Source organism: Ixodes scapularis, unplaced genomic scaffold, assembly GCF_016920785.2.
Source record: "Ixodes scapularis isolate PalLabHiFi unplaced genomic scaffold, ASM1692078v2 PGA_scaffold2__306_contigs__length_199485367, whole genome shotgun sequence".
Classification (NCBI taxonomy): domain Eukaryota; kingdom Metazoa; phylum Arthropoda; class Arachnida; order Ixodida; family Ixodidae; genus Ixodes; species Ixodes scapularis.
The window spans coordinates 94,494,984-94,519,662 of NW_024609857.1; the positions used below are offsets into that span (position 1 = coordinate 94,494,984).

Genomic DNA, 24,679 nt, shown 5'->3' on the forward strand with positions numbered 1-24,679 from the left:
GCCCCTTGTCTTACGTTTTTTAGCAATGTTCCCGCAAAAAAAAAAGTATGCACCACCAACTATTCCCAACTACATGCCTTGTTGCGGCCCTTCGACAGAGATCACTACGGCACCAACCTTCTTTCTCTGCGATTCGTAGATTTCGCTGGTGCGATTTTGCTCGCGTTTCCGGTTTTTTGTCATCTGTTCCAAACGCTCATCGCAGAGTCCAGCAGTGTTCACTTCACGGGAGAAGCATTAAAAAATGTGGATTTGTATGACGTTTCATAACATGTTGTACCTGATGTTTCTTATAGCGAAGAGCTATACCTAACTACCGAAAATAGACCATTTATGCAAATTGTTGATATGTTGAATTACTTGCGTTATACGTAAAGGTATATAAGCTATTATTTAGTGCTTAAAAGCTGTTCAGTATACTATCTTTACCCGGAATGAAAACTGAATGTGAAACACAGTGAATCCATAATCGCAGTGTCAAATATTTATGTCTATATACCGAAATGCAATTTTGACGCTATGCAGGAGACTTAATGAAAGAAGAGCAAGTCCTCGAGTGGCTTGTAAAGCAAAAAGAATCAGACGAGATTGAAGATGTCACTCCCGAAGTCCTGGAGTCTCTCATCAAGAAGTCAAACTATTTGGCTGTATTATTCTGTAAGTTTCGTGAATCGTGTACTTCTAACCGTACAAAGACTATCTATCTTCAAACTTAAGCACTCACAAAATACTTTCTTTTAGATGACAAGGACGACGCAAGGTCAAAAGAAGTGCTCCGCGAATTGGAGAATATTGATGACGACGCAGATCAACACGACCTGCCTTTTATTAAGATTGACGACGATGAAGTCGCGAAGAGCTACGGCATTGATGACGAGCTGCCTTTGTTAGTCTATTTCGAGAAAGAAATCCCCAACATTTATGAAGGTAAGTTTTCACTGAAAATGCTACCTGAAGAAACTACACTCAGTAACAAGGTGAGCATGGCAGAGGCAAACTTCAGCAGAGGGGAGCTTCAGCGCAAGCTTCCTACCTTCGACAATGCTTTGGCCTCTCGTGCACCTCGAGCGCGCACAGGCAAAGCAAAGCGGAAGGCAGGGCGCTCGTTCTGGAGGCCGGTCGTTCGAACGACATGCCCTGTCCTTCTCATTTTGCCAGTGAGTGATTATAGGCAGGAATCTAGAGAGCACTACTTTAAGCTTGAGGAATTATTTATGAGTAACGGGGGAACTGGGAACAAAAAAAAATCATTTCCAGGAAATTATAATTTTTGGATGTGCTCTTTTGCGTTTAATCTCCTGGTAGAGATATGTGGATTCGTTTCACAAAATGCATTGTGTTCAACCTACTCTTTCCGTTAGATCTGCTTAATATTTTCAGTGGGGTGCATCGTTCTCAGGCAGTTTGAATTAACTATTTAGTTGTAGTAATTATGAAAGGCGGGCGCACACGTTTTTCGTTTAGTTCTTGAGTTACATGTTCATTATTTATGCAACATGCATGAAAAACTGGTAGATGTCATACCTGCGATGTCACAAATCCCTTTTATCCGCTGTGGTATGACGAGTTTGAATAGTTAGGGGGAGTCGAAACGTTCCAGAGTTGATGTGGGGGCATAACAGTGGGAGATGAGATTTTCTGTTCCTTTTCCCCGAATGTTTACATTGAAATGTATAAAATGACTCAACGAAAAAAAAAAGGGGGGGGGGCGGGCGATTCACCCCCCCTCCCCCCCTTTCTCCTTCCCAATCACTGTTCTGATGAAACTGGGGAAGTTTCGTTGTTTAACAATATTCTGAAACTTTACCTGAACAACAGGCGACTTGACTAAAGAAGAGGAGGTGATTGAGTGGTTGCTGCACCAGATGAAATCGGATGACATTGAGGAAGTAAGCGACAAGATCCTGGATTCCCTCATCGAAAAACACCCGCACGTCGCCGTTCTCTTTTGTGAGCATTTCTCCACTTCTACTCGTGTCACTGTGTGAGTTCAGCTTTGCTAATACTGGGGCGCTCCCGATATTCAGAGCTCGAAATGTAGACAGGGGAGTTACACCAACACCACGTGGACAATGACAAGCCGATATGCTCAATTAAAACTTCGGATTAAAATAATCTGGATTGTGCCTTTAATACGTTTAATACAATCAAAAAATTCCAAAACATTATGTAGCGCAAAAAAAAAAAAAAATAATAGGGCAGCGCTGTGCTGCGCTCGCAGCAGTCGAAGGCAGGAACCTTTCTGTGGCATTATGCCAAGAGCGTCGTTCTGTGAACATTGGGAACTGCGCTACACTAGATTTTATGACCATGTGTACGAGCACAATGGCAATTTCACCATAGACTGCAAACCAGAAGAAAAGCGATGATAAATTCTGCATCAAGTTTGGCAAATCAAAAGCAGAGACACTTGAACTGATTCAGCAGGCTTATGTCAAAAAGCAGTGAATTGTGTGAAGTGTTTTGAGTGGCACTCGCGCTTCAGAAATGGCGGAACATCATTGAAACACCAAGGGGGAACGGAGAAAATCTCCTTACCTTTAATCGCCTTCCAGCGTTGTTCTGCCATTCTTGAAGCGCGAGTACCACTCAAGACACTTAGCGCAATTGACCGCTTTTTGACATAAGCCTGCTGAATACTTTTGAAAGGTCTCTGTTTTAGACTTACCGAATTCAACGCAAAATTGACGTCCACTCTTGCTTTGCTTTGCTTTGCGGTATATGGTGAAATCGCCACTGTGCTCGGTGCACGCGGTCCCAAAAACTCGTGTAGCGCAGTTCGAAATGTTCACAGAACGACACTCTTTGGGATAATGACACAGGAATGTCCCTGCCTTCGACCACCGCACGCGCATTACACCACTGCCCTCTCTTTTTACGTTACAAACTCAGTTTCAGAACTTGTTGATCGCAGCTTGTATTCCTCACCCTCTATAAGGCATCAGCACACCTTGCCCGACATCGGGCAAAGAATGACGACGTATAGTGACGATGAAAAGCGGTGCACGTGCCTTGAGTTATCTAGGCGGTGATGATTAGACGAGCAATACATAAGGGTTTACGAAATCAGTTTAGTAAACGTTTAATTGAAAGCTGCAATTAATTTAATTAACGCGCTATTTTTCACGGAGATATGCATGATTATTTGCATGTTGGTTAATATGCAGTTTATTAAGCTTGAATGTTTTTTTATAATGCCCATAATGTATTCTTCATGTTTTTATGCCTCTTGAATTTATATACTAAGTTACCAAGAAAGAACATTTGCTAAAATCTATAGTGTCCTCTCTATATTTTGTTGTTGTTTTGTCGAAAATCTCATATTTACTGTTTACAGTATTGCCGAGAACTTATTGAAAGATGTTTGCTTTATGTGTGAAAGATAAACTCGTTGATAGGCAACACTCATATCTTTCATTTATCATTTATTTAGAGCACATACCTAGGTCGGTAATGTGATCAGAATAGACAAGCATAAATAATTATTTGAAACTACTTGATGCATTTAAAAACTACTTTAACGTCCAGAAATATTCTAGTTTCTTACTTTGATGCTTTTAAACAATGTGACCGACCAACATTTATATCTTTCAGATAAGGAAAATGACAAGAAATCCGATAAAATTCTTCTTGAATTAGAAAACATTGACGATGAAGCTGATGACCACGAGATTGTGTTTCTCAAGACCAATGACCCAGAAGCTGCCAAGAAGCACGGCATTGAGACCTTCCCGCGGCTAGTCTTTTATGATAACGAAATTCCCAATTTATACGATGGTATGTAAGAGTACACTCATTGGTTATTGAGAAGTCCTGAAGTAACTTGATAGATAAAAGACTTAGGCATGCTTAAATTGAACATAGTGCCATAAGAACACTAAGAACTTTACACAAGCATATGTATAATATTTCAATGAAGTGACAACCTACTTGAAATGTACCTGCCGGACAGAATTATCAGATTGTTTTAAATACTTAAATAACACAAATCAAACTAAGTCGTAATGCGAGCAAGTGAATAAAAAAGATGTTTTTAACATGAACTACTTCTATACAAGGAAGTCCGGTTTTCATAGTCGGATATTTTCTTATCACACTTTACTATAACACAGCTAAGACGACAGCCCACAGTACCATAGTATTCAGGACTCAGTTTAGAACGTGTGCATATTGCGGAAAAATAATTCCTGATCCGATATCAGCGTAATACATGTAGGTCTTTCTTGTTCGTAAAAAAATCTTGCTTGATGTCTGCCATGCAAAATTTTTAATATTACAGGAGACCTCATGGATGAAGATAAGGTTCTTGCTTGGTTCATCAAGCAGAAAGAATCTGAAGAAATAGAAGAGATTACAGAACAGATGCTGTTCGATCTCGTGGATGAGAACCCTTTCCTGGTTGTCTTGTTTTGTGAGTCACATATTTTCTCAATCTTTTGCGTAATAAAATAAAATACATTTCAACAATGGGGCAACTCGCATTATGAAATCGGTATTTCAGACATGAAATGTCTGATTAATACTCACCATTAACAAAATAAAAGTAGCCTATTATACAGATGTACTATCATGCATATGTATGACAGATCAATGTTATAAGACATTGAAGATCAATACTAGGAGCCGCTTAACTTAGAATACATATATCATACATTAGAGTATAACTCTTTTAAAGTATATATTTTAAATATTGTTCTAATTTCATTTTATAGTTCAGTAGATCTCTTCAAAAATTATATCACTTTACACTGGGTAATGTGCTGCCATTTGGGGTTTGCAATTTCAGATGACAAGGACGACAAGGCAAGTGCTGAAGTCTTGGCAGAACTTGAAAACATTGATGACGATTTGGATAAACACCAAGTTCCCTTCGTGAAGATTGACGACGACAGTGTTGCTAAAGATTTTGGCATACTCGATGAGCTGCCTGCACTTGTGTACTTTGAGGATAAAATACCAAATGTTTATGAAGGTATGAACTCATCAGATTCGGTTCAACTAACCTGTAAATACTTTCTGAGAAGGCTGCAACCATCAACAGCCAGAAATTGTTTGCCAAAGTGACATCAATAGAACTACCAATTTATATTAATAGGAAATCTGAAAAATGAAGAGGAGGTACTGAAATGGATACTACACCAGAAGGCAGAGGACACCATTGAAGAAGTGACTGAAGAAATTTTGGAAATGCTTTTTCGTACAAAGGAGTACGTTCTGGTATTTTTTGGTGAGTTTTAAAGAAAAACTAGTATTTCACCAACCTTACCTTTTCTCACTAAATACTGAGGTGTGCTGGTATAATATTAAAACTTTTCGTCTGTGCATATAACAGCTTGGGATTACTTATCTTTTCTCTATTGATTGAACTGCAATATTCAATAATGTTAAAGATTGGGTAATTAGCGACAAACAATGATCAGGTGGAATGAGGAAATGAGAATGGTAGGTGTAAAAAAGAAAGAGGATCCTGCAATAAAACTATGCACTGTAAACACAATTTACATTTTGGGCTGACCTAATTTTATTAACTTTTGCACATAAAATCCACCACAAAGAAATGGTAACACAAACAGTTTCAACACATGGGATTCAGAACAAAAATTTGACCTCCCGAATATTGTGTATGCCGTATAGTGTCATGTGCTGTATGCATCTTCCTGCTACATTTTCAGCGGCTGACGAACGGACGGCTGCTCAGGAACACACTGCACGCTCTGCTGCTGAAAGCACACTCTCTTTACTGAGCCTTTAGGCCTGCTTTTTGAGGGCTTTGTGGCCAATTAGACACGAACAAAATAAAAATTAAGGCCGAGCCCGATCAACATACCTAAAATAATTAAAGCCTGTGAACAACCTCCTCCACCTTCACGTAGTGTTATCACACTCGAATAGCGCCAACTCAGCAATTGGACCCGAGCCAACGCCCAGCGTCCTTCGAAGCATTTCGCACTGACGGTACGCGAGGCCCTGCCGAACGCTGACACAGCCCTCGTGCCTGAACTTGAAACTTGAAATGCTAGTGCACGGGCTTTCGTTGTTCTATGTAGTGTTCACCCGATGTGCCGAGCCATATTGTTATCGGGCGGCGGCAGCAACAAAGCGAAAAGGAATCGTTACAGCAGGGGTGGAACGGCTGCGCCATTTGCGCCATTTTGCACCAGACGCATATATCTGCGCCATTCTGCGCCATGTTGCAGAAACTGCGCCACAACCAACACCACAACCAATGCGCCAGTATGCGCTAAATCGCAAAACGTGCCCCCAAAAAATTTTATTTTTTGTCCTGGTTTCGGTTTTTATCGACTCGATTGGCAACAATGAGCACGTTTAGCTTGGTCGGCCTTGTAATCCTTTGTTCTGTTTATTCTCCCTGTGTATCTCGAGTTGGAAGCGCGTGAAAGAACTCGGATTCTAAGCGCCACACGACCTGCGACTGGATTGTTATTCTTCAACCATAAGCGGTCGGCCTAGGTGAGGTCGAGTCGTTCAGCGTCAGATTGCCCGAAGCTCTGTGGCCCGGGATCCAAACGTTAGCCTTCATCGTTGTTGGAACCGCATTCTCTCAAGATAAATTTTGATTTGATAGAGCTGCACGCGGTCTGATCCGAAACCTTGCTGGCCAGCAGCCGTCACGCGAGCGCTTCAGATACGATAACTCCGTTAATCATAGTCTGCTGCTTCGATATTGAGTTGCACAACTTGAAATTTGTTTCCCTGTTCCTCCGCGCTACTGCACGCCCGTCGCTTACGCACGCCACGTGGTTCGCAGATATAATTACTATGTTGAGCACGTGTGGGTTGTGCGATAAGCAGTGCTGGTTTGCATTTTGAGCAGCTGAAAGCCACTCGGAAATATCAAGGACGCTATCTTCAGAAACATATGGTACTTGCTTTTTGGTTCTCATTAAGGCTCACAAAGTTTCAAGTTTTCGCATCTGTTACACTGTTATCCCATCTACCTAGGTCCCTAACCACTCATGTTCATCCATGCTGCTTAGCACAATTGAAATTGCTCCCGTGCTTGTCTAAGGCACAAGCTGAAGTGCAATGAAAACTGAACTGAGCTGCTCCTAGCCTGCTCCAGAACGTAGTTTTAGCTGCTCCCAACCTGCTCCTAAACAGCTGTTTCAGCTGCTCCCGTGGCTGCTCCCAAGCGCAGTTCATGAGTTCCACCCCTGTACAGTGCAACGCAGTGAAATGTTATCAGACAAGTCTTTAGTTAATTATTTCCTTCCTTACATTCTCAGCCCCTGACAACTGCAAGGAGTGTCCAAAAATCCTGGCGGAACTGGAACACATTGACGACGAGTCTGATGACCACGGAATCATCATTGTCACAACAGATGACACAAAGCTAGCCAAAAAGCAAGCAGGAGTTACTCGTCTCCCTGCTATTGTCCTCTTTCGCAATGGTCAGCCTGTACACTACAAAGGTCAGTTAAGATTAACATGAATTACTTATTACCTAGCATTCAAGCTATCAATGCCCCAAAAATATTTCAAATTGTGGAAGTCGAAGTTTTGTAGAACTCTCCCTGATTATTGCTTCATCGCAGGCGACCTAATGGATGAAGATGCGATTTTGAAGTGGATGACCAGCGAAGAGGTTCTTGATATACCTGACCAGATTGAGCGAGTCAACCAGAAGATGCTGGAAAAATTGCTCAGCACCAGTGATTACGTCGCTGTTCTTTTCAGTAAGTAGTTTTGTTCTATCAAGAAAAATAAGCTCCAAATAAAGCAACAAGTGTTGCATGAAATAAAACCTCATGTGAGCCTTCTTAATCACGAAACCTCCATGCTTTCTTTGTGGTTCTATGCAGCAAAAGACAAGTGTGCAGAATGCGATAAAGTTCTTGCGGAGCTTGAGAACATCGACGACGAAGCAGAAGAAATGGACATCGATTTTGTCAAGGTCACTGACCCAAAAATTGCGAAGTCTTATGAGATTGTGTCCCTGCCGGCATTGGTGTTCTTCAAGAAAAAATTCCCCCAGTTTTATGATGGTACGATGCAAATGCTCATTTGTGAGCCGACGCTTTAGTCAACAGCACTCGCATATTATTAAGGGCGTGTTTTTCGTATCCGCTGCACATTCAACTGCAGGCCGTAAAATGCTACCTTTTTCAGGAAACCTGAAAGACGAAGACCAGGTACTCAAGTGGCTGACAGAGAGCAAAGAAAGAGCCAACGACGAGATTGAACTCGTAGATCGCAGGATGCTGGAAATGCTCTTGGAGGATATGCAAAACGTTGCTGTGTTTTTCTGTGAGCCTCATTATTTAGGCAGAAGCGTAGCCTTCTAGTTAAGTCAATAAGTCAGGATATACAAATAAGGGACTGGTATTTCCCCAATGAAGGCTAACAGCAAGTATCAGAAAAATGAATGCTGTTGCACCAGCTCTCAAACTTGGTTTCTAAGAACTTGAAGGCTCCCTAGAGTTCCCTAGGGGTTTTTAAGTATTCAATAGCTGTCTGTTATCTCTTCCCCTGAGTAACGTGCCTTTAAGGATCCGCATTATTCAAGCAAATTTTAGTCTTGTAGTTTCAAGACTAGGACCTAAACACCTTTTAACTTTTCGTGGCACATTTATTTTTATTAATTATTTTATTTATTCTGCACACCTGTACAATTTATTGCAAAGGATTTCAGAACCAGGAAGGAATTTTACAACTGACCCTAAAGGAGTTCTCCCAAATCGAAAACTTTAAGTCCTTGAGATTTTGAATATACTGAGCGACATAGTTAGCGCGGACAAGCGATTACCGGTTTAATCTGGTTTTTCTCTTGAGATCTAAAGGTTGTCATTCAAACTATTAGGATGGTGGAAAGTCTTTAACAGAGCGCTAACCTAAGCAGTAGAATTTGTTACCTAACAAACTTTCAAGATAAAATTTAAAAAAAAATCGTCGGTGTGTGTTTATGTTAACAGTGCCATGCACCGTACAACCAAAACAATGTATGCGTAAAAATGCCCTTTAAAGATTTAAACTACGTACCAGAAGTTTGTATTCTTAAAGAGTGCTTCACAATTACTATATTAACATATGAACAAAGAAAATTATTACCGACCATTTCTTTTACAGTCGACGACAACTGCCCAGAGTGCGACAAAGTTTTGGAAGAACTCGAGAACATAGATGACGACACTGATAAGCATGGCATATACTTTGTAAGGATAGACGATGATGCCTATGCAAAGGAACTTGGCGTATCTGAGTTTCCATCTCTTGTATATTTTGAAAATGGCACACCAAGTATTTATATGGGTAAGTTGACACTGCCAATTCATTTGTAGTTAATGCTCATGCTAACGCCACCATGTTTATAATGCAATTCTACGCGTCAGACATTACGTTTAATACCCGCTTCTCATTCACACATTGTATATTTCTGAAATCATTTTGGTTGCGAGCTTGTTCAGTGTACTAATTACTGTTTCCTAACATGTTTCATGGTTTATTTCAGGTGATCTCACAAAGGAGGAGAAAGTACTAGACTGGCTGATTCAACAAAAAAATGAAGATACAATTGAGAACATCAACAGAGAAATGCTAAACAAAATGATAATTGAAACAGATTACCTCGCCGTATTTTTTTGTAAGTATGCCTGAGTATGTTTAGCTGTTTGTACTATAGTTCTACACAGCTTATTTTTAACCCCATATTTATAAGCTCAAGTGCCCAGAGAACTGATTAGTTATAAAAGAGTTGTTTTTATATTAAAGATCTTGACGATGACGACGAAAGCCAGGAAATCCTCTTGCACCTAGAGAACATTGACGATGATTGCAGCGACTACGAAGTTCACTTGGTCAAAATGCAAGACAACCTGATGGCCAAAAAATATGGATTTAGAAATCCTCCTGGCATTGCATACTTCAGACATGGCAAACATATCAAGTACACAGGTCAGTGTTCACAATTTTACATTTTACATGAAACCAAAGTGCGTTTTACCTTGAAACAAACACTTATTATATGTACAGTTTTTAATATAAGGAAGTTCTAAAGGTTTTTCCAATTTGCTGTCAGTATAGTAGCTCTCAGTGCCGAAATTCGAAAGATCTGTCGTTACGTTGAGCCATCCGAAACTTTGCCAACTGCTTCGGTCTTGGGAATCTCTTTTTAATCCTTGTATTATATAAACCCTTTCACTTTAGAAATATGTAGAAAAACAAGAAAAAAAACAAGGACACTGTGCAAAATACTTCTGTGGGCTTCATTCATTAAGTGCAGTTAACTGAACAATCCCCAATTCTCGATTCACTGCAGGTGATCTCTTCGATGAGGAAGAGGTGTTGGAGTGGCTCACCAATCCAGAAAACATGGAGATGGACGACGCTATAGAAAGAGTGAACAAGAGAATGTTCGAGAGGATTCTTGCAAAATCGGAATACTTGACAGTCTTCTTCTGTAAGTTGCCTGCAAAATTGATTGCAGGACGCTGGTCATTATGCAATTTGGGTGTCCCAGATAACATGTATCAAACTCGAAAAAAGAACAAAGTGCTCGGCGGGAGTGAAAACAACTGTATGTTGTTAGCAAACGTCTTACGAACGTGAACGGGATTTTTAATGTGCCTAATTATTTAATTAATTAAGATTAATTAACTAACTTTTAGTTATATTATGAGGGCCAAGGTTTGTGCTGTAAAGTTGTATAGCGCATTGAGAAACACTTAAATAAGGTGTTTGATACAGGGAACGCTTTGCGCGCTTCTTTTTTTTTTAGCTTAAAAAGAAAGCCCCCGAATTATAAAAAAAGGCCACGTGACAACGCAGCCACGCGTCGCGCTTGCAGCGCTCTCGAACGTGCTCTGAAAGAATAAAGTCCGCTCTATCACTGACGCGCTGTCCGAAAAAGGGCTTTGTGTTCGTGTATCCCGAGGATAGGCATGAGCACGTGCTGGCTGCAAAGCCCTCTCTCGGGCAGCGCACCAGTGATAAGGTGAACCGTTCCTTGAGAACGGGATCCGGCCAACTCATCGAAAGATAACTCGTCGACGGCCAACTTGTCGACGGCCAATTCGTCGAACAGGCCAATTCGTAATAGGGAAATTCGTCAAAGGGCAACTTGTCGAAAGGGCAATCTGTCGAAGGGCTACTCGTCGAATGTGTTGAATGTCGGTCCGAGGTAAAAGTTTGTGGTTCCTCGTTATCTTCTGACCTAAATTTTGATTTCTGTTTGGACTACAGACAGCACCTTTCTTAGATTACAAGGCGGAAAGAAAAATTGTAAGAGGGCGAAGACGGGACAGTACATTGAGACGAATTGAGAAATGTTACTTTCGGGATTCTCCTTCTGTTTGTTTTCTTTATTACTTTTGTAATGAGCCGCCCCAAACTGTCGAAACGAAGCTGCGTGACTGGTGGGCCAGGTGGGTTAGCATTTTTGTTATGAGCCGCCGCAGACTGTCGCCGCGAAGCGGCGTGAACGGGTGGACCGAGTTAAAGCCCCTTTATCCTGGGAAAAGTGGCGCCATTCATTGTTGTGGAAATGCTCGAGACACGTGCCGCGCGCCACTTCTGAGAAGAACATGGCGTCTGAAATCTAGCTCAGTGCTGCGCTGTGCCGCCATGATCTTCCCAAGGGCTGCACGCTGTACGTGCCTCGTGCATCGACGCACCTTGCGCTACTTTTGAACCATGAAGGAGTTTTAGGCTGAGTAGGTTAATACACGCCCCAGTGATACACGCGCGACGCAGTTATCGTCCCCCACTGCACCGTGAAAGCGAAGAAAGTTGCAAGTTGTCATCTTCGACAAGAAAGAGCATATTGGAGGTATGTTACTGTGCGGTGATACTACGCATTACTATAGGGCAGGATTTGCTTTAATATTTAAAGACAAAAAAAATATATATATATTACGGCTTTGAAAGGGCAGCGACCAGTTGGCCTCTTCGACGAGTTGCCCTATGACGAATTGGCCTATTCGACGAATGAGCCGTCGACGAGTTGGCCTCGACCCCTTGAGAACACGTTTCAGAGTGCTGCAAGCGCGAACCGTGGGTGCATTGTCACATGTTCTTTTTTTTTTTTAAATATATTTCGCGGGCTTTCTTTATAGACTAAAAAAAAAAAAAGAAGCGCACAGAGCGTTTTAAGCAGCAAACACCTTAACTGTGTTTTCTCAATGCGCTCTACAAGTTTCCGATTTACATCTAGGCCTTTAAACGAATAAATAAAGGTTAGCTAATTAGTCTTATTGAAATAACTAGGCGCACTAAAAAAAAATTCGTGCACTTTCGTAAGACGCTTGCTAGCAACATACAGTTGGACTCACTCCAACAGAGCACTCCATTTTTTTTTTTTTTTTTTCCCAAGTTTTGGTGCAAGTTATTTGGGAAACTGAGTGCTTATTTTTCCTTACAAATGCCATCTTGCCAGATCTCATACTCCTGTAAAAGGTTCCTAGACAGTGAAAACTAAACTATCTGCAATCTTCATAATTTTGTAAACCTTCAAAGTAAATGACACCGAAGTGTGCAAAAGGACATGTATATAAACCCTTGGCAAAAGAAAAGTGAATGCATGCTTACACTTATAATTCAGTAGCAGTGCATTTAAAAGTTGTCTTAATAACTATCCTTCCCAGAGCTGTCAGCAATGGATGGACAGCATGTATATGTATTTGAAATTTGCCAACTATAAGAGATAAAAAACAAGCTATCTTTATAAAATTATATAATGTATTAACATATTGGTTTTTCATATTATTTCTTTTTCGTGTAATATTTTAAGCTGGCCTGCTTCAGTGTAATAAGAAAGAAAGTGATAGTTTGAAACATTCTGTTTAATCACCGATATGCATGTCATTGTGGCATTTTTGTTCACTTACAGACAGTAAATCAGGATGCAAGCAATGCATTAAGGTTTTGGAGGAACTAGAAAAGATTGATGATGATGCTGACGCCCACGGAATTAACATGGTAAAAATTGACGACACTGCTCTTGCCAAAAAGTATGGTGTCTTTGCCATCCCGGCCATTTTGTTCTTCAATAACGAAGACAAAGAACCCGTCATCTATGCCGGTGAGTATCAAATTTGAACTATCAATTCTGTAAAGTGTGAGTATCAATCATAGATGATAAGCTTATAATCAATAGTCTCAAGCAAGATAGAAAGGTAGCAGAGGCTGAAAGAGGATATTCAAAATTGAACTCTTGGAGAGCGTTGAGCTATTTTCCCTCTTACGCCTTCTTGGGTTAAAATAACAGAGTACAGGTAACATTAAATGGCATTAAATCTCCCCCAGATGGACACTTTGGCCTACATTCCGTCTTTTTGTGTTCATTTAGATATGGAATTGAAGTAAACACGAACTTTATTGGAACTGTGCTGTCATGCTCCTTTTTACCCAACCGTAAGAGCTAATGCACAGTGTGCAAGCGTTTTGATGCAAATCTTGACACTCTAGGTAGCTGATCGTATACATCACTTCACCCTCCCACTGTATATATTTCTCTGTTGAAGGTGACTTTAAAAGTGGAGATCATATCCTTGAGTGGATCCTCCTGCAGAAAAATCCCGGAAGCGAAATAATCGAGGAAGTGGAAGGGGACGCTCTCAAGAAGCTCATCAAGGCCGCACACTATCTGGCAGTGCTTTTCTGTAAGTGTACCACCTTCCAATAGCAAAGCGTTGGGAAACCTTTTCACCTCCCCGAATTGCACTCTGTTCTAAGAATCCTGGTTATTATAAGCATAATAATTTACCGTACATAGATAACTTTGCAACTATAAATTTGAAACCTTGTTTGACCCCAACAAAGGATCACAAGGCGGTAAGTTGGGCGACTTGGTTAATCATCTTCAAAAGTGGAAACAGCGCAAAAAAAAAAGAAAATAGCAAAGGACGAGTAAAAGAAGTGTACAGACACAGCGCTGTGCACTTCTTTTACTCGTCCTTGGTTTTTTTGTTGTTTTTTTTTTCGCTGTTTTTATTTTTGAGAAGGATATCACATAGACAAAACACACAGGTTGAGGTTTTATAAATATCCAGTATATTTTAAGGTTTTCGTTTATTTGGGTTCTGGGTTGGGAATAGTGGCCAACATGAAGAGTACTAATTTGCCAGCACCGGCAGAAGTTGTCTCCATTTTGCACCTTAATTATTTGCAGATACAGAGGGCCCAGAATGCGAAGATTGCAAAAACATCCTAAATGAGCTAGAGAACATAGACGACGATACCGACCGTCACGGAATACAGTTTGTGAAGACCACAGATGTCGCCATGGCCCAAGATTATGGAGTGAAAGACTTTCCAGCCCTGGTTTACTTCGAAAAACAGATTCCAAACTTTTATGATGGTAAGCCTACAATCGCTCGAGATTTTTCAATATCCAGATTACGAAACACCCTCCAAATTTGCTCAGGTGACCTGAGTGCGGAAGAAGAGGTACTCCAGTGGCTTGTGGTACAAAAAACCGAAGACACAATAGAAACGGTAAATCGAGATATGCTGGACCACCTCATTGAAGAGACACAATACCTGGCAGTATTCTTTTGTGAGTATACAATCTCTTAGCTCACGTTAATTCTTAATAATTTAAATGGGACATTTCACGTGCCCTTTCTCTTCCTCGTGAATATTGCCATCGCGACATTTCCGTGGTGCATCGGGTATCAAGTGGCTATTGGCTGCATGAGCTTTTCTTTTATTTTTTTCTCTAACTATTTCCCGGGCTTTACCTCACTGTAGTGCATACGTTGTTCTATGGCCTCGTAGCCCAAGTGACGGAAGAATCGTGCGGACAGTGAAAATCCCGTTTTGTTGATTTCTGATAAAATGTTTTTCTGACCAGCCATGGTGACGTCTCGCGCGCAGCTAAACATTGTCACGAATGAAAACATAAACTTGACTAATAAAACTGGAAATGAACGTTTAATGCTGCGAACTTGTGCCGAGAAACATAAAGTCAAAAAGATCGTACGTACTTTGACGGTGACGGAAGGATGACTCACACAAGCAGCCATGCGAAGCTCCTTTTGTAAGCGCGTGGGTATCTAGAAGTTTCCGAGCTCAACAAACAACAAAATTATCGAATCATGTGATAAAAAAACAAGCGCTGGCGGGGATCAAATTTCAGCCACGGGCGTGGGAGTCGAGCACGCTGCTGACTCAGCTATTCGCACGCGGCATTATCTGCTTCGGAAGAAATTTACTTTTAGAAGAAACTTCGATATAACTAATTCTGATGTAATTAAGTTCCCAATGCAAATAATTTTATATTCCTACTATCCCACTCTCACTAAAGACCATTCATATCATCGATTAAACAGAGTAACGCAGTTTCGATTATCAGCTAGTCCCCACCCATTGTGCAACCACACATCGAAAACGTAAGCGACGAGAAGAGAAGAAAAACATATGAGACGATTTTGGTTTATTCATCTACGCATGGTCGGATACCTCACAATATTCTGTGTCCCAGAATAAAAGGCCACCATTTTTTATTGCTCAGTTTTCGAGGGCTTGCAGAAATTCGTAACAAGTTTAAGCACAAATGTCTCAAAAGCTCGAAGGCCTGTTCATTGTAGTGAATACTCGTCGACAAAATGTTGAATAAAAGAAGGGCGGTCACCCGAGAAAATGAAAAAAAGCAGTGGCTGCGTGGGCCACGGGACGCGACCCTGACAACACGGGCGCAATGGGGGACAGTGGCGCCATCTAGGTAGTGTGTATAGAAACTGCGAAAAATTTAAATACAACACTCATCAATTAAACACAACCTAAAAGCATGTTCTCTAACCAATAACAAGCGTAAAAATAGCTATAATGTGCAAGCATTGCAGGGACATTCGCCTCCCGCGTTTTTATTTTAAACAGGAAAAGTGAACGCCATGACTGGTTTTCTCTGCTGTCCCAGGAACCTTTCTCCGAGACTCGAGAGCAAAAGGAGACTCCCCCCCCCCCCCCCCCCCCCACCCCTCTCCCCTCCCCTTTACTGGCTTTTTAACTTATTTTGTATACCTCTGTTTCGGCTTGCTAAAGAAGCACTAAGGTGGATTTTGAGATTGACTTTTTATAGTGGAAACTCGATCCATGCGTTTTAAGCATAATAAAAATAGAGTCAGGGCCTTATCTAGCAACACCAAAATTACTATTATGCGTGGCCTTTTTTTTCCCTATTTAGAAAGCAACCAAATTTCGCGACACGCACCTTTTTTTCCGAAATGTTTCGGAAAGGGGGCGTGTCTCGATGTTTCGTAGTTTTGTATGCGAAACAAAAATGCACGATCGTAATCCTTCTCGATTCTCAGGGACGCTTAGAACATGCAGGTTGAGTTTGCATCAGAAAACGGCAACCCCAAAGACCACTATATCACACCATGCACAAGACATGAAATAATGCCAGTGTTCAGGGAACATAGAAGATGGTTATGTCTCTAAGTCAAACTTTTGCTCTAACAAAATTTAGAATATGGCGAAGCTTCCAGTCCACAGCACTCAAAACATATAATACATGTTCTACTCTTAATATGTACAAGAGATTTTGTATCATTATCTAGCCAAAGTTATAAAATTGCTCGATTGTCCCTTTAATTAACACTTACGTGAATGAATATAACTAGTGTATCGAGAAGAACCAAGACAGCATACTAAGACGGCCATACTCTGAAGATTCTACTGGTCTAGAGTTGCATATCACCAAGCATGTAGTATGGGCTGTCATGTGTTTAATGCTTCTATGTTTAAATATTAGCGCTCCCTTTCCACAGATAAGCCCCACTGCAAAGCATGTGATCAAGCCCTCCACGAACTGGAAAACATAGATGACGATACAGACCTCTACGGAATCCACATGGTGAAGATCCAGGACCCAACCCTTGCCAAGCGTTATGGCATCAAGACATTCCCCGCACTAGTCTACTTCAGGAACGCCAATCCACTCATCTTCGACGGTGTGTGTCGCAACGCCATCGAAAATAGAAGACAATGTGTACTTTAGCGATCCTGTTATGTTTCTCTTCTGGTAACAGGTGACATAAAGAATGAGGAGTCGGTGCTCGAGTGGCTCATTGACGATGACAACAGGGAGCTGGCAGATGAAATCGAGGCCGTCAATGTACGAATGCTCGACAAGCTTGTGGAGGATTCTCCCTTTCTCGCTGTTCTCTTCTGTGAGTTTGTTTCCACTTTCACACAAATTAACGTAGAGCCTGTCGAAGGAACAAAAAAAAAACAACTTGAATATTACAGACGCAATAATTTACCGCGGGTAGGACCCGCACCGACAAGCAAATCACACGGATCGTTCACATGCTAGTATGGGGAACTGTTAAAAGCTAGTCATATAGCAGAAAATTATATTGTTATGCACTGTTGGCAAGCCAAACTGTTCTCTATATACTTGAAAATTACAATACTATAAAGCCACTAATTAAGCACAATGTCTCTATTTAGGATATGTGTTCTGGACTAACACCAGTAGTACTGCAGAATCGTCCCCTACTGCCGTTTCTTATTAGAACTTTCGTGCCACCATTACGATAACAGCAAATAATGTATTGTGCATCAAATGTAAACACTCCCTGTTCAAACGTAAAAACACCGATCGAAGCATCAAATATTTTATAACTAGGCCTTGTATTCCAGATGAAGAGGAATGTGAAGATTGCGAAAAAGCCCTCAAAGAGCTTGAAAATATAGACGACGAGGCTGATGTGTTTGGGATCGACTTTGTCAAGATCAACGATTTCGAAGCTGCAGTGCAGTATGGTGTGACTACATTCCCTACACTTGTCTACTTCCGGAAAAAGACGCCAGTCATATATGATGGTAAGCGTCTTCCAACTTGTGTTAGAAAATATCTGCAGGGTCCACAGGCAGGCGATAAGGCGAAAGCCTAGCCCTAATTGTGGGAAAATAATTAAACTGAACACAACACAAGACAACGCTCAACCTGTGTTGTGTTCCTTTTCTTAGTCCTCGTTCTTAGGAGCTGTTACATCTACAACATGTTACACTGTTGGTGCATCTTTCAGCCTTAAACAGGCCAGCACAAATCCCTCACTAAAGACCTTATGCTGAAATGTACTGCAAAAGTTTAGTTTGATTATGAATCTTTGGGAGAAAATCTTGAAGGAATAAAATATATTTTGACCATATTTCAGCAACCTCTGTGCTAAGTTAAATTGTCCGGTTAAACAAACTTTGTGGATGGAACCTAAAATTGTTTACCCTGACATATGTATTTTGTCAAGCTTGGTATCACAGCGGCTCAAGCACTCAGTGATCCACACTCCCATGAGGTGTAAAAGGTTCTGGATAATTCAAACTTCCAAGTGTATTTTATGACTACCAGAACCACTACTTATCAAATGGCTAAGTACAGTTAATTGCATGTACCAATAGATGGCTTCTGAGTCATACCTCTCATAATCTTCCTTGCAAGTTTATCTGCCCCAAACTAACATTCGATAAAGGTTAAGTAACCCAACCCTGTTTACTTCTCTGGACGTTCTCTTCAGCGTTGTTGCCTGCATCTTGATTTCCAGGGGACCTCCTTAACGAAGAAAAGGTCTTGGCATGGCTAACGAGTCACGAGAATATAGAGTTGAAAGATGAAATTGAAGAGGTCAACAGAAAGATGCTAGACAAACTCCTCGATGAAAATGATTTTGTGGCCGTCTTTTTCTGTAAGTTGTTCAATCCCATTTTTCAAGTATTTCTAACAAAAAGGTTTAACACTTCTACACTGCTCCCGTTATAGAATTAGTGACAAGTGAAAGGTTGTTTGCAATAAAAACAAACGGGAGTTTGATATATATTTATAAAACATACTGATTTCCTGTTATTCACAGATGACAGCAACTGTCCGAAATGCGACAGCGTTTTGGAGGAGCTTGAAAACATTGACGATGAGGTGGATGACCTGGACGTGACCTTTGTCAAAATAAATGATGTTAAATATGCAAGAAAATATGGTATTGCTCAGGTCCCAGCTATTGTGTACTTCAGAAGAAAATTCCCCTCTATTTTTAGAGGTAAGACTTTGCTGCATTTATCATATTAAACCACCAATGCACGATGCCGGACACACAAATACATACTAATTGTGCCGGAGTCAAGCTGTTACGCTTTTGCTGATCATATGAATATGCCGGTATTCCTCCTTTGAAAACTAATATTTCTTACTAAAATCAATACATCTTCATTAAAATATAAACAATCAACCAATAGTGCATGTAAATTAATACCAATATTACCGAGCGAATGCCTACCGGCTGAAATATGCACACCACCTAGTGGCTACCCATTAAACTACTGCCACAAACGTAAGCATAACCAGATAGCCAGGGTGAAAAATAAAAATAAAGACGATCTAAAAAATGATTTAAATCACACTAGTTCTTCTATGGTGATGTAAATCAAAACTTCCCCGCAAAAATAATTCGGAACAAAGTTTTTACTTAGCGTTTGTCTATCATTTGATGCTTTCTATGTGCACTTGTTTTGTATTGAAATAAAAAGAAATTAGACTTATATGAAGCTGAACACGAGCAAAAAGCATTGCTCCTCTGAGCAAATCGTATCATTCAGCTTTCTTTCTACCTTCCACTTCGTTCGGCAGTTACGTAACGCAAACAAAGAAACAAAAACTAGAAAAAGTAATGTCTTATTGGAAGGAAATTAAAGCGCGAAATAAAGCTAACTAAAAAAATCAAGCTGCTTTTGATATAGTATGGCTGGGGTTATATCAATAAAAAGTAGTTCATTAAACTGTACTTTACATTTACAACAAATCTTTCCTCTGCATTGTTATCAGTGATCAGATCGATGGATTGGTCAATAAATCTGCTTGTTTGCGAAATAGTCACTACTTTCTAGCTACAGTGATTTAAATCAAATTAATCTTATTTAAATAATATAAATCGAATTTAAATCAAATGAATTTTATTTATTTGATTTAATACAAAAATCAAGATTTTTTCCTCCTGTACTTAACATCTTGCGAATTCGTTTATATGACACTAGGTGCTTTGACAACAGTAATACAGATGTACCAGGTTCAGCTTCTGGCAATATCGACTAGTCAAAAAACCGAGGTACCATCAGCACCACTGCTTTACCAATGTTTCGACAGGAAACAGTAACATATAAAATAGCGAAAAAAAGACAGGGACACGAAGTAAACAGCACAAGCGCCAATTTTCAACTATTTTTACTCAGGAAAAAGACAAGCATATATACATAAGCAAAACGGCAACACATACAGCTATCAACTTGGTATCCGAGCAAGCAAAAGCTGAAATACATTTTTATGAAGCACAATTGACGTGTCACTAACACGTGATGTCCCACTTTTTTATATAAAAAAGTGGGACGGCATGTGTCAGTTCAAACAAGGCAAAAAAAAAAAGAAGAAACAGAAGTCATTTCGTATTTCCACAAAGTTTCCCCTAATGTGAAGAAAGTGACAAGTACGATGTGCCCGTAGTTTCTTCGCCCCAAAGAAGTTGGCTGGGTTATGCTCCCGCGTTTCTGATGAAAAAACAAAACGGCCATGTGAAAAAAAAAAAAAAACGTGACTCCTTACGCGGACTGCACAGTGGGTGTAGCGTATGAAATTACACTAAGTTTTGGAAATGTCTAAATCGGCCAGACGCGGCGATGCATTAATGATCGAGCACAGGAGCACGCATTACCAGTAAAAAATTCATGTGGCTCGCACTTGCTTATACATTGCAACAATTGTAGTTGTGTTCCGCGACTTCAGCAGACAAGTATTCTGAGAAGAAGCCATGAGACTGTTGCTCGTAACCTTTTGGAGGGCGGTGTTATCAAAAAGAGTGGGAAAGCATGTGTCAGAGACACGTCAATCTTGCTTCATGGAAACAAATTTCAGTTTTTGCATGATCGGATATTGACTTGATAGCTGTATGTGTTGCCGCTTTGCGTATGTAGATATACTTTGCTTTTTCCTAAGTAAAAATATTCTAAAGTTAACGCTTGTCCTGTTTACTTCGTGCCCCTGTCGTTTTTGCGCTTTTTTATACGTTTAACTAAGATGAACCGAATAGCCCAGCAACGTACATTATTTGGAAACAACAACCCGCGAGATGCAAAGACATTTGGTTACGCCTGCAAGAAGGCTTTTGTACTTGACATGAACTATTTTGTACACTCAGAGAGCTGCAGCCTGCAAGGCAGGCGTACAGATCGTTTATTTAGTGCTCGAATAAGTGGTTTAAAGAATAAAAAAAAGGAAGACAACAAATCTCCTCCTACCATCTCCTTTATGACTAGTATTAACACTGCGGAAGCGGTGCTTCACCCTCCCAATGCAACAGTGCGGCGAAGCTAACGTTTCTAGCTTCGCCGGCACCGAACACAAGAGTTGAAGAGGCGAATGTATTCCGCTTGTTCCCCCTGGTTGGCGCTTGTGCACTCACTTAACACCACTGGCCTTGTCAACGATCGTACAGCTATTTGTTTATAAACATGTCGACGAAATTATAGATATAGCTGATAAGTGTTCGCACAAATTACTGAGTGTATTTCGACCGCTGTACTTCGTCTTACCTTACGATGTACCGCAGCAGACGCTACGAGCCACCGGACCAATTTATAGCTCAGTAGGCAATTTTAGGAAACCGTTTTTGGAAACCCGATGCGGTACGATGGGCCCTCCGGTACGAGCTGCGCATGCGCGAGTTTTCTGCGTTACCCCATTCGCAGTTTGTACGGAAGGGCCCATCATACCGTATCGGACGTGCAAAAACGGTACCCTAAAAGTCCCTAGTGTGTCACCTGACCTTCCGATTGGGTAAACCGATATGTGTGGAGCGTGCAATCTCGCGGCACGTTGAACTGGCTAAGGTGGCTCGTAGCCTTCATTTCGGTACATCATCAAGTGGGAACCGTATGTCGAAACATCATTCACTCTGACAACCAGGATCCTTGTTTTAAATGCGCAGGTGACCTCACCAAGGAAGAGGAAGTCCTCGAATGGCTAAAGAAGAACCGATACAGGCACCCTGAACTGAGCCTTTTCATGTACGCCCTGGTCGCAATTTCGGCAGCATTCATCTTATACACGCTCTTCCTCATCTTCTGCATGAAGACACCCCGTGAGAAGAAAGAGTGAACGCGAGCGTGCGCTTATGACAGCCAACAGACTTGCCGAGTCCGTGCTCCAACCGGCACGGTCCAGATCCGCGGAGTCTTTCACAAGAGGAAGCAGCAGGGGATGGAGTGCAGCAGTTGTTCTTGTTGTGCAGTTCAAACACCCCATGTCTTTAAACCTATAATTGATGGTTGAATGAAAATGTCCATGGTATTCGCCTGTACATAACCCGAAAAAAACCATCAGTGGTTCAAAACAATAAAAAAAGCATGATTTTCAACTTCTTTTTTTTTTTGCGGACATGGTAATACAGGTTGGTTGTGTAATAAAAATTTTCCTAATTATTCTCCTAAAAATCTTCTAAATTTTCTCAAAATATGTGTGAAAGTAGCATGAATGACTTGTTAAGTGATATTATTCATACGAATTTCCCCTTAATAGTTTTGTCTTTTGCTGAAATGTGATTGTATTATTGCCACTAGACATGAAATGGGGTCAGGTATCGCCTAGGCTGAATGCAGCCACATGAAACGTGTAATATCAAACGACTAGTGAAATAGCAATCATGACCCTCAGAAGACCCGCACCTGAGTTGAATAACGCAACGAAACAAGCTCAAATTCATAGCATTAAAACTGTTGCAAATAATGTCCTCTATAAAGTTGAGTTATTTGCATAGTTTTACTTAGCCGAAAGTTGAAATTGTGCGACAGCCAAAAAAAAAAAAAAAATCACCAAGCAAGAAAGATTTATATCAGGCTGAACATGAGCACCTGTGAACACGAGTATGAAAATTTTATTTTCAGTGGACTAATAAGTTTACCCTGTTACTGAGAATTATGTTCATGGCCACACACAAAATTCGAAGTAAAATAGGTCTATCACGCACAAAAATATCTTGACTGTATATTTTGTTGCATGCTACATAATAAAACAATGTTATATAAATACCACACAAGAAAATGTGTTCAGCATAATTTATTGTAGAAATATGAATAAAACAATTTGCAAGTATGTCTGTAAAACCATTACAGCCATTATTTCCACATATGCAAAGACAATTGCACCACAGCCTAAATGTATGTTGCACCGAAGCAATAGTCTCCAGATGGTTCTGTAAAGAATGTATGAGTGATTAAAAAAAATAAAATATTTATACGTATGTTTCTGCATGTAATTACAAGTTATTTTGCCACAAGTGAAAATTTTATTTCAGTGTGGTGAGCAAGAGTGAAAACATCTGAGACAGGGATGGGCAAAATACATGCAAATATGTATCGAAATACAAATATAAAATACTTCGTCAAAAATGTATTTAATTACAAATCTAATTACATTTCCAGAAAAGCATTTAAGTACCAGATACAAATACAACCAAATGTATTTGGTCTCCTCCAAATACTTTTCCAAATACATTCCTCAAAATTTGTGTCAGCGACTTCAGGGCGCCTGCAACGGGTTTCTGGGTGTCTTATTTTAATTTTGCGTCGCAAACTCGGGAGTTAGTGTGCGAGGCTCTAGTAACGTAATAGAAATATAATCACAATAATAAGCTTGGAGGTAATAGGTGAAAAAAGTACAGAGCTTCAAGCAGCTTTTTTTGTCGATTACATTTTGGTCTAGACCAACAAAGAACCGAGACGACCAAGACGCGCAGCACTAGCTAGAGAATTTTTTATTGTTGAAACTCGCACCAGTTACGAAAATCTGGACGACCCGCACATTTAGAATGTTCCAGGCAAAAATATGGATGAAAATCAGACTGGAAAGCATCACAACTTCTCACAGGCACTTATTTAGCCAGTCTGCCTGTGAACGTCGATTTCGTCACTATTCTTGCCCTGGACTAGCACCGTAATCACAAAGTCACTAAACGCTTGTGCTTGATTGAGAAACACTGCATTCAATGCAGAACGTAGTTTTATTCCTACTCTGGACAGTGACAATAAATTTGAGGGATGTATTTTCGCCCACAAAATTGTATTTAATTACAATTGTATTTGAAATACCCACGTTTTAGTATTTAAATACACACATCAAATACATTACCCAATTTTCAATTAAATACAAATGCAAAATACACAAAGTATTTGAATTACGTATTTCAAATACTTGTATTTGAAATACTGCCCATCCCTCATCTGAGATCGGTTGGGCTTGATATTTTAGTGGCGTGATAGGCCTAGTCATTCCATATGATTAATCCATAAAATAGTAACAGGGTGACAATCTCATAGTGCCGATAACACGTCAATCATTACACATTTTTGGACACACTCCAACGAAAATGTGCTTTCAAACATATGCAATATTTATTTATACAAAATTCCTCAGCCTGTTCTCAGGCTGTAACATTTGTAAAGTGCATGCAAACTCTATCCCTATCAGATTCTCTACGTACTCTTTTTTGCTTCAACTTCCTCTTTCACTTGTCACAGTACCAACTTTGATTTTCTCTTGTAGCCATAAGGACATAATAAGAAATTAAGTAATTTATTTATTTGATTGTGGCGGCTGAACCCCTTGCATCGGGCGATCAGTCTAAAAAACTAAACCTAGCCAAAAGATAAAAATAACGCTAAGCACTATTGCTGCGGCAAC

At 40.3% G+C, this 24,679-nt stretch overlaps 1 protein-coding gene across 1 annotated transcript in view; it reads left to right on the forward strand.

The window, feature by feature from the left end:
• LOC120836545 overlaps nt 1-22,434 on the forward strand; it is a 111,181-nt gene extending 88,747 nt beyond the window's left edge. The window contains exons 9-33 of the mRNA XM_040205508.3: nt 526-657; nt 742-927; nt 1,819-1,950; nt 3,595-3,777; nt 4,280-4,411; nt 4,787-4,972; nt 5,096-5,227; nt 7,248-7,433; nt 7,557-7,697; nt 7,824-8,006; nt 8,131-8,268; nt 9,088-9,270; nt 9,470-9,601; nt 9,730-9,912; nt 10,277-10,417; nt 12,845-13,036; nt 13,479-13,616; nt 14,126-14,314; nt 14,381-14,512; nt 16,728-16,910; nt 16,989-17,129; nt 17,605-17,787; nt 18,507-18,647; nt 18,813-18,995; nt 21,930-22,434. Of these exons, the coding sequence (XP_040061442.2) occupies nt 526-657; nt 742-927; nt 1,819-1,950; nt 3,595-3,777; nt 4,280-4,411; nt 4,787-4,972; nt 5,096-5,227; nt 7,248-7,433; nt 7,557-7,697; nt 7,824-8,006; nt 8,131-8,268; nt 9,088-9,270; nt 9,470-9,601; nt 9,730-9,912; nt 10,277-10,417; nt 12,845-13,036; nt 13,479-13,616; nt 14,126-14,314; nt 14,381-14,512; nt 16,728-16,910; nt 16,989-17,129; nt 17,605-17,787; nt 18,507-18,647; nt 18,813-18,995; nt 21,930-22,099 (4,022 nt within the window). The 3' untranslated portion in view covers nt 22,100-22,434. The remainder of the gene's footprint in view (nt 1-525; nt 658-741; nt 928-1,818; nt 1,951-3,594; nt 3,778-4,279; nt 4,412-4,786; nt 4,973-5,095; nt 5,228-7,247; nt 7,434-7,556; nt 7,698-7,823; nt 8,007-8,130; nt 8,269-9,087; nt 9,271-9,469; nt 9,602-9,729; nt 9,913-10,276; nt 10,418-12,844; nt 13,037-13,478; nt 13,617-14,125; nt 14,315-14,380; nt 14,513-16,727; nt 16,911-16,988; nt 17,130-17,604; nt 17,788-18,506; nt 18,648-18,812; nt 18,996-21,929) is intronic.
• Nucleotides 22,435-24,679: the final 2,245 nt, after the last annotated feature.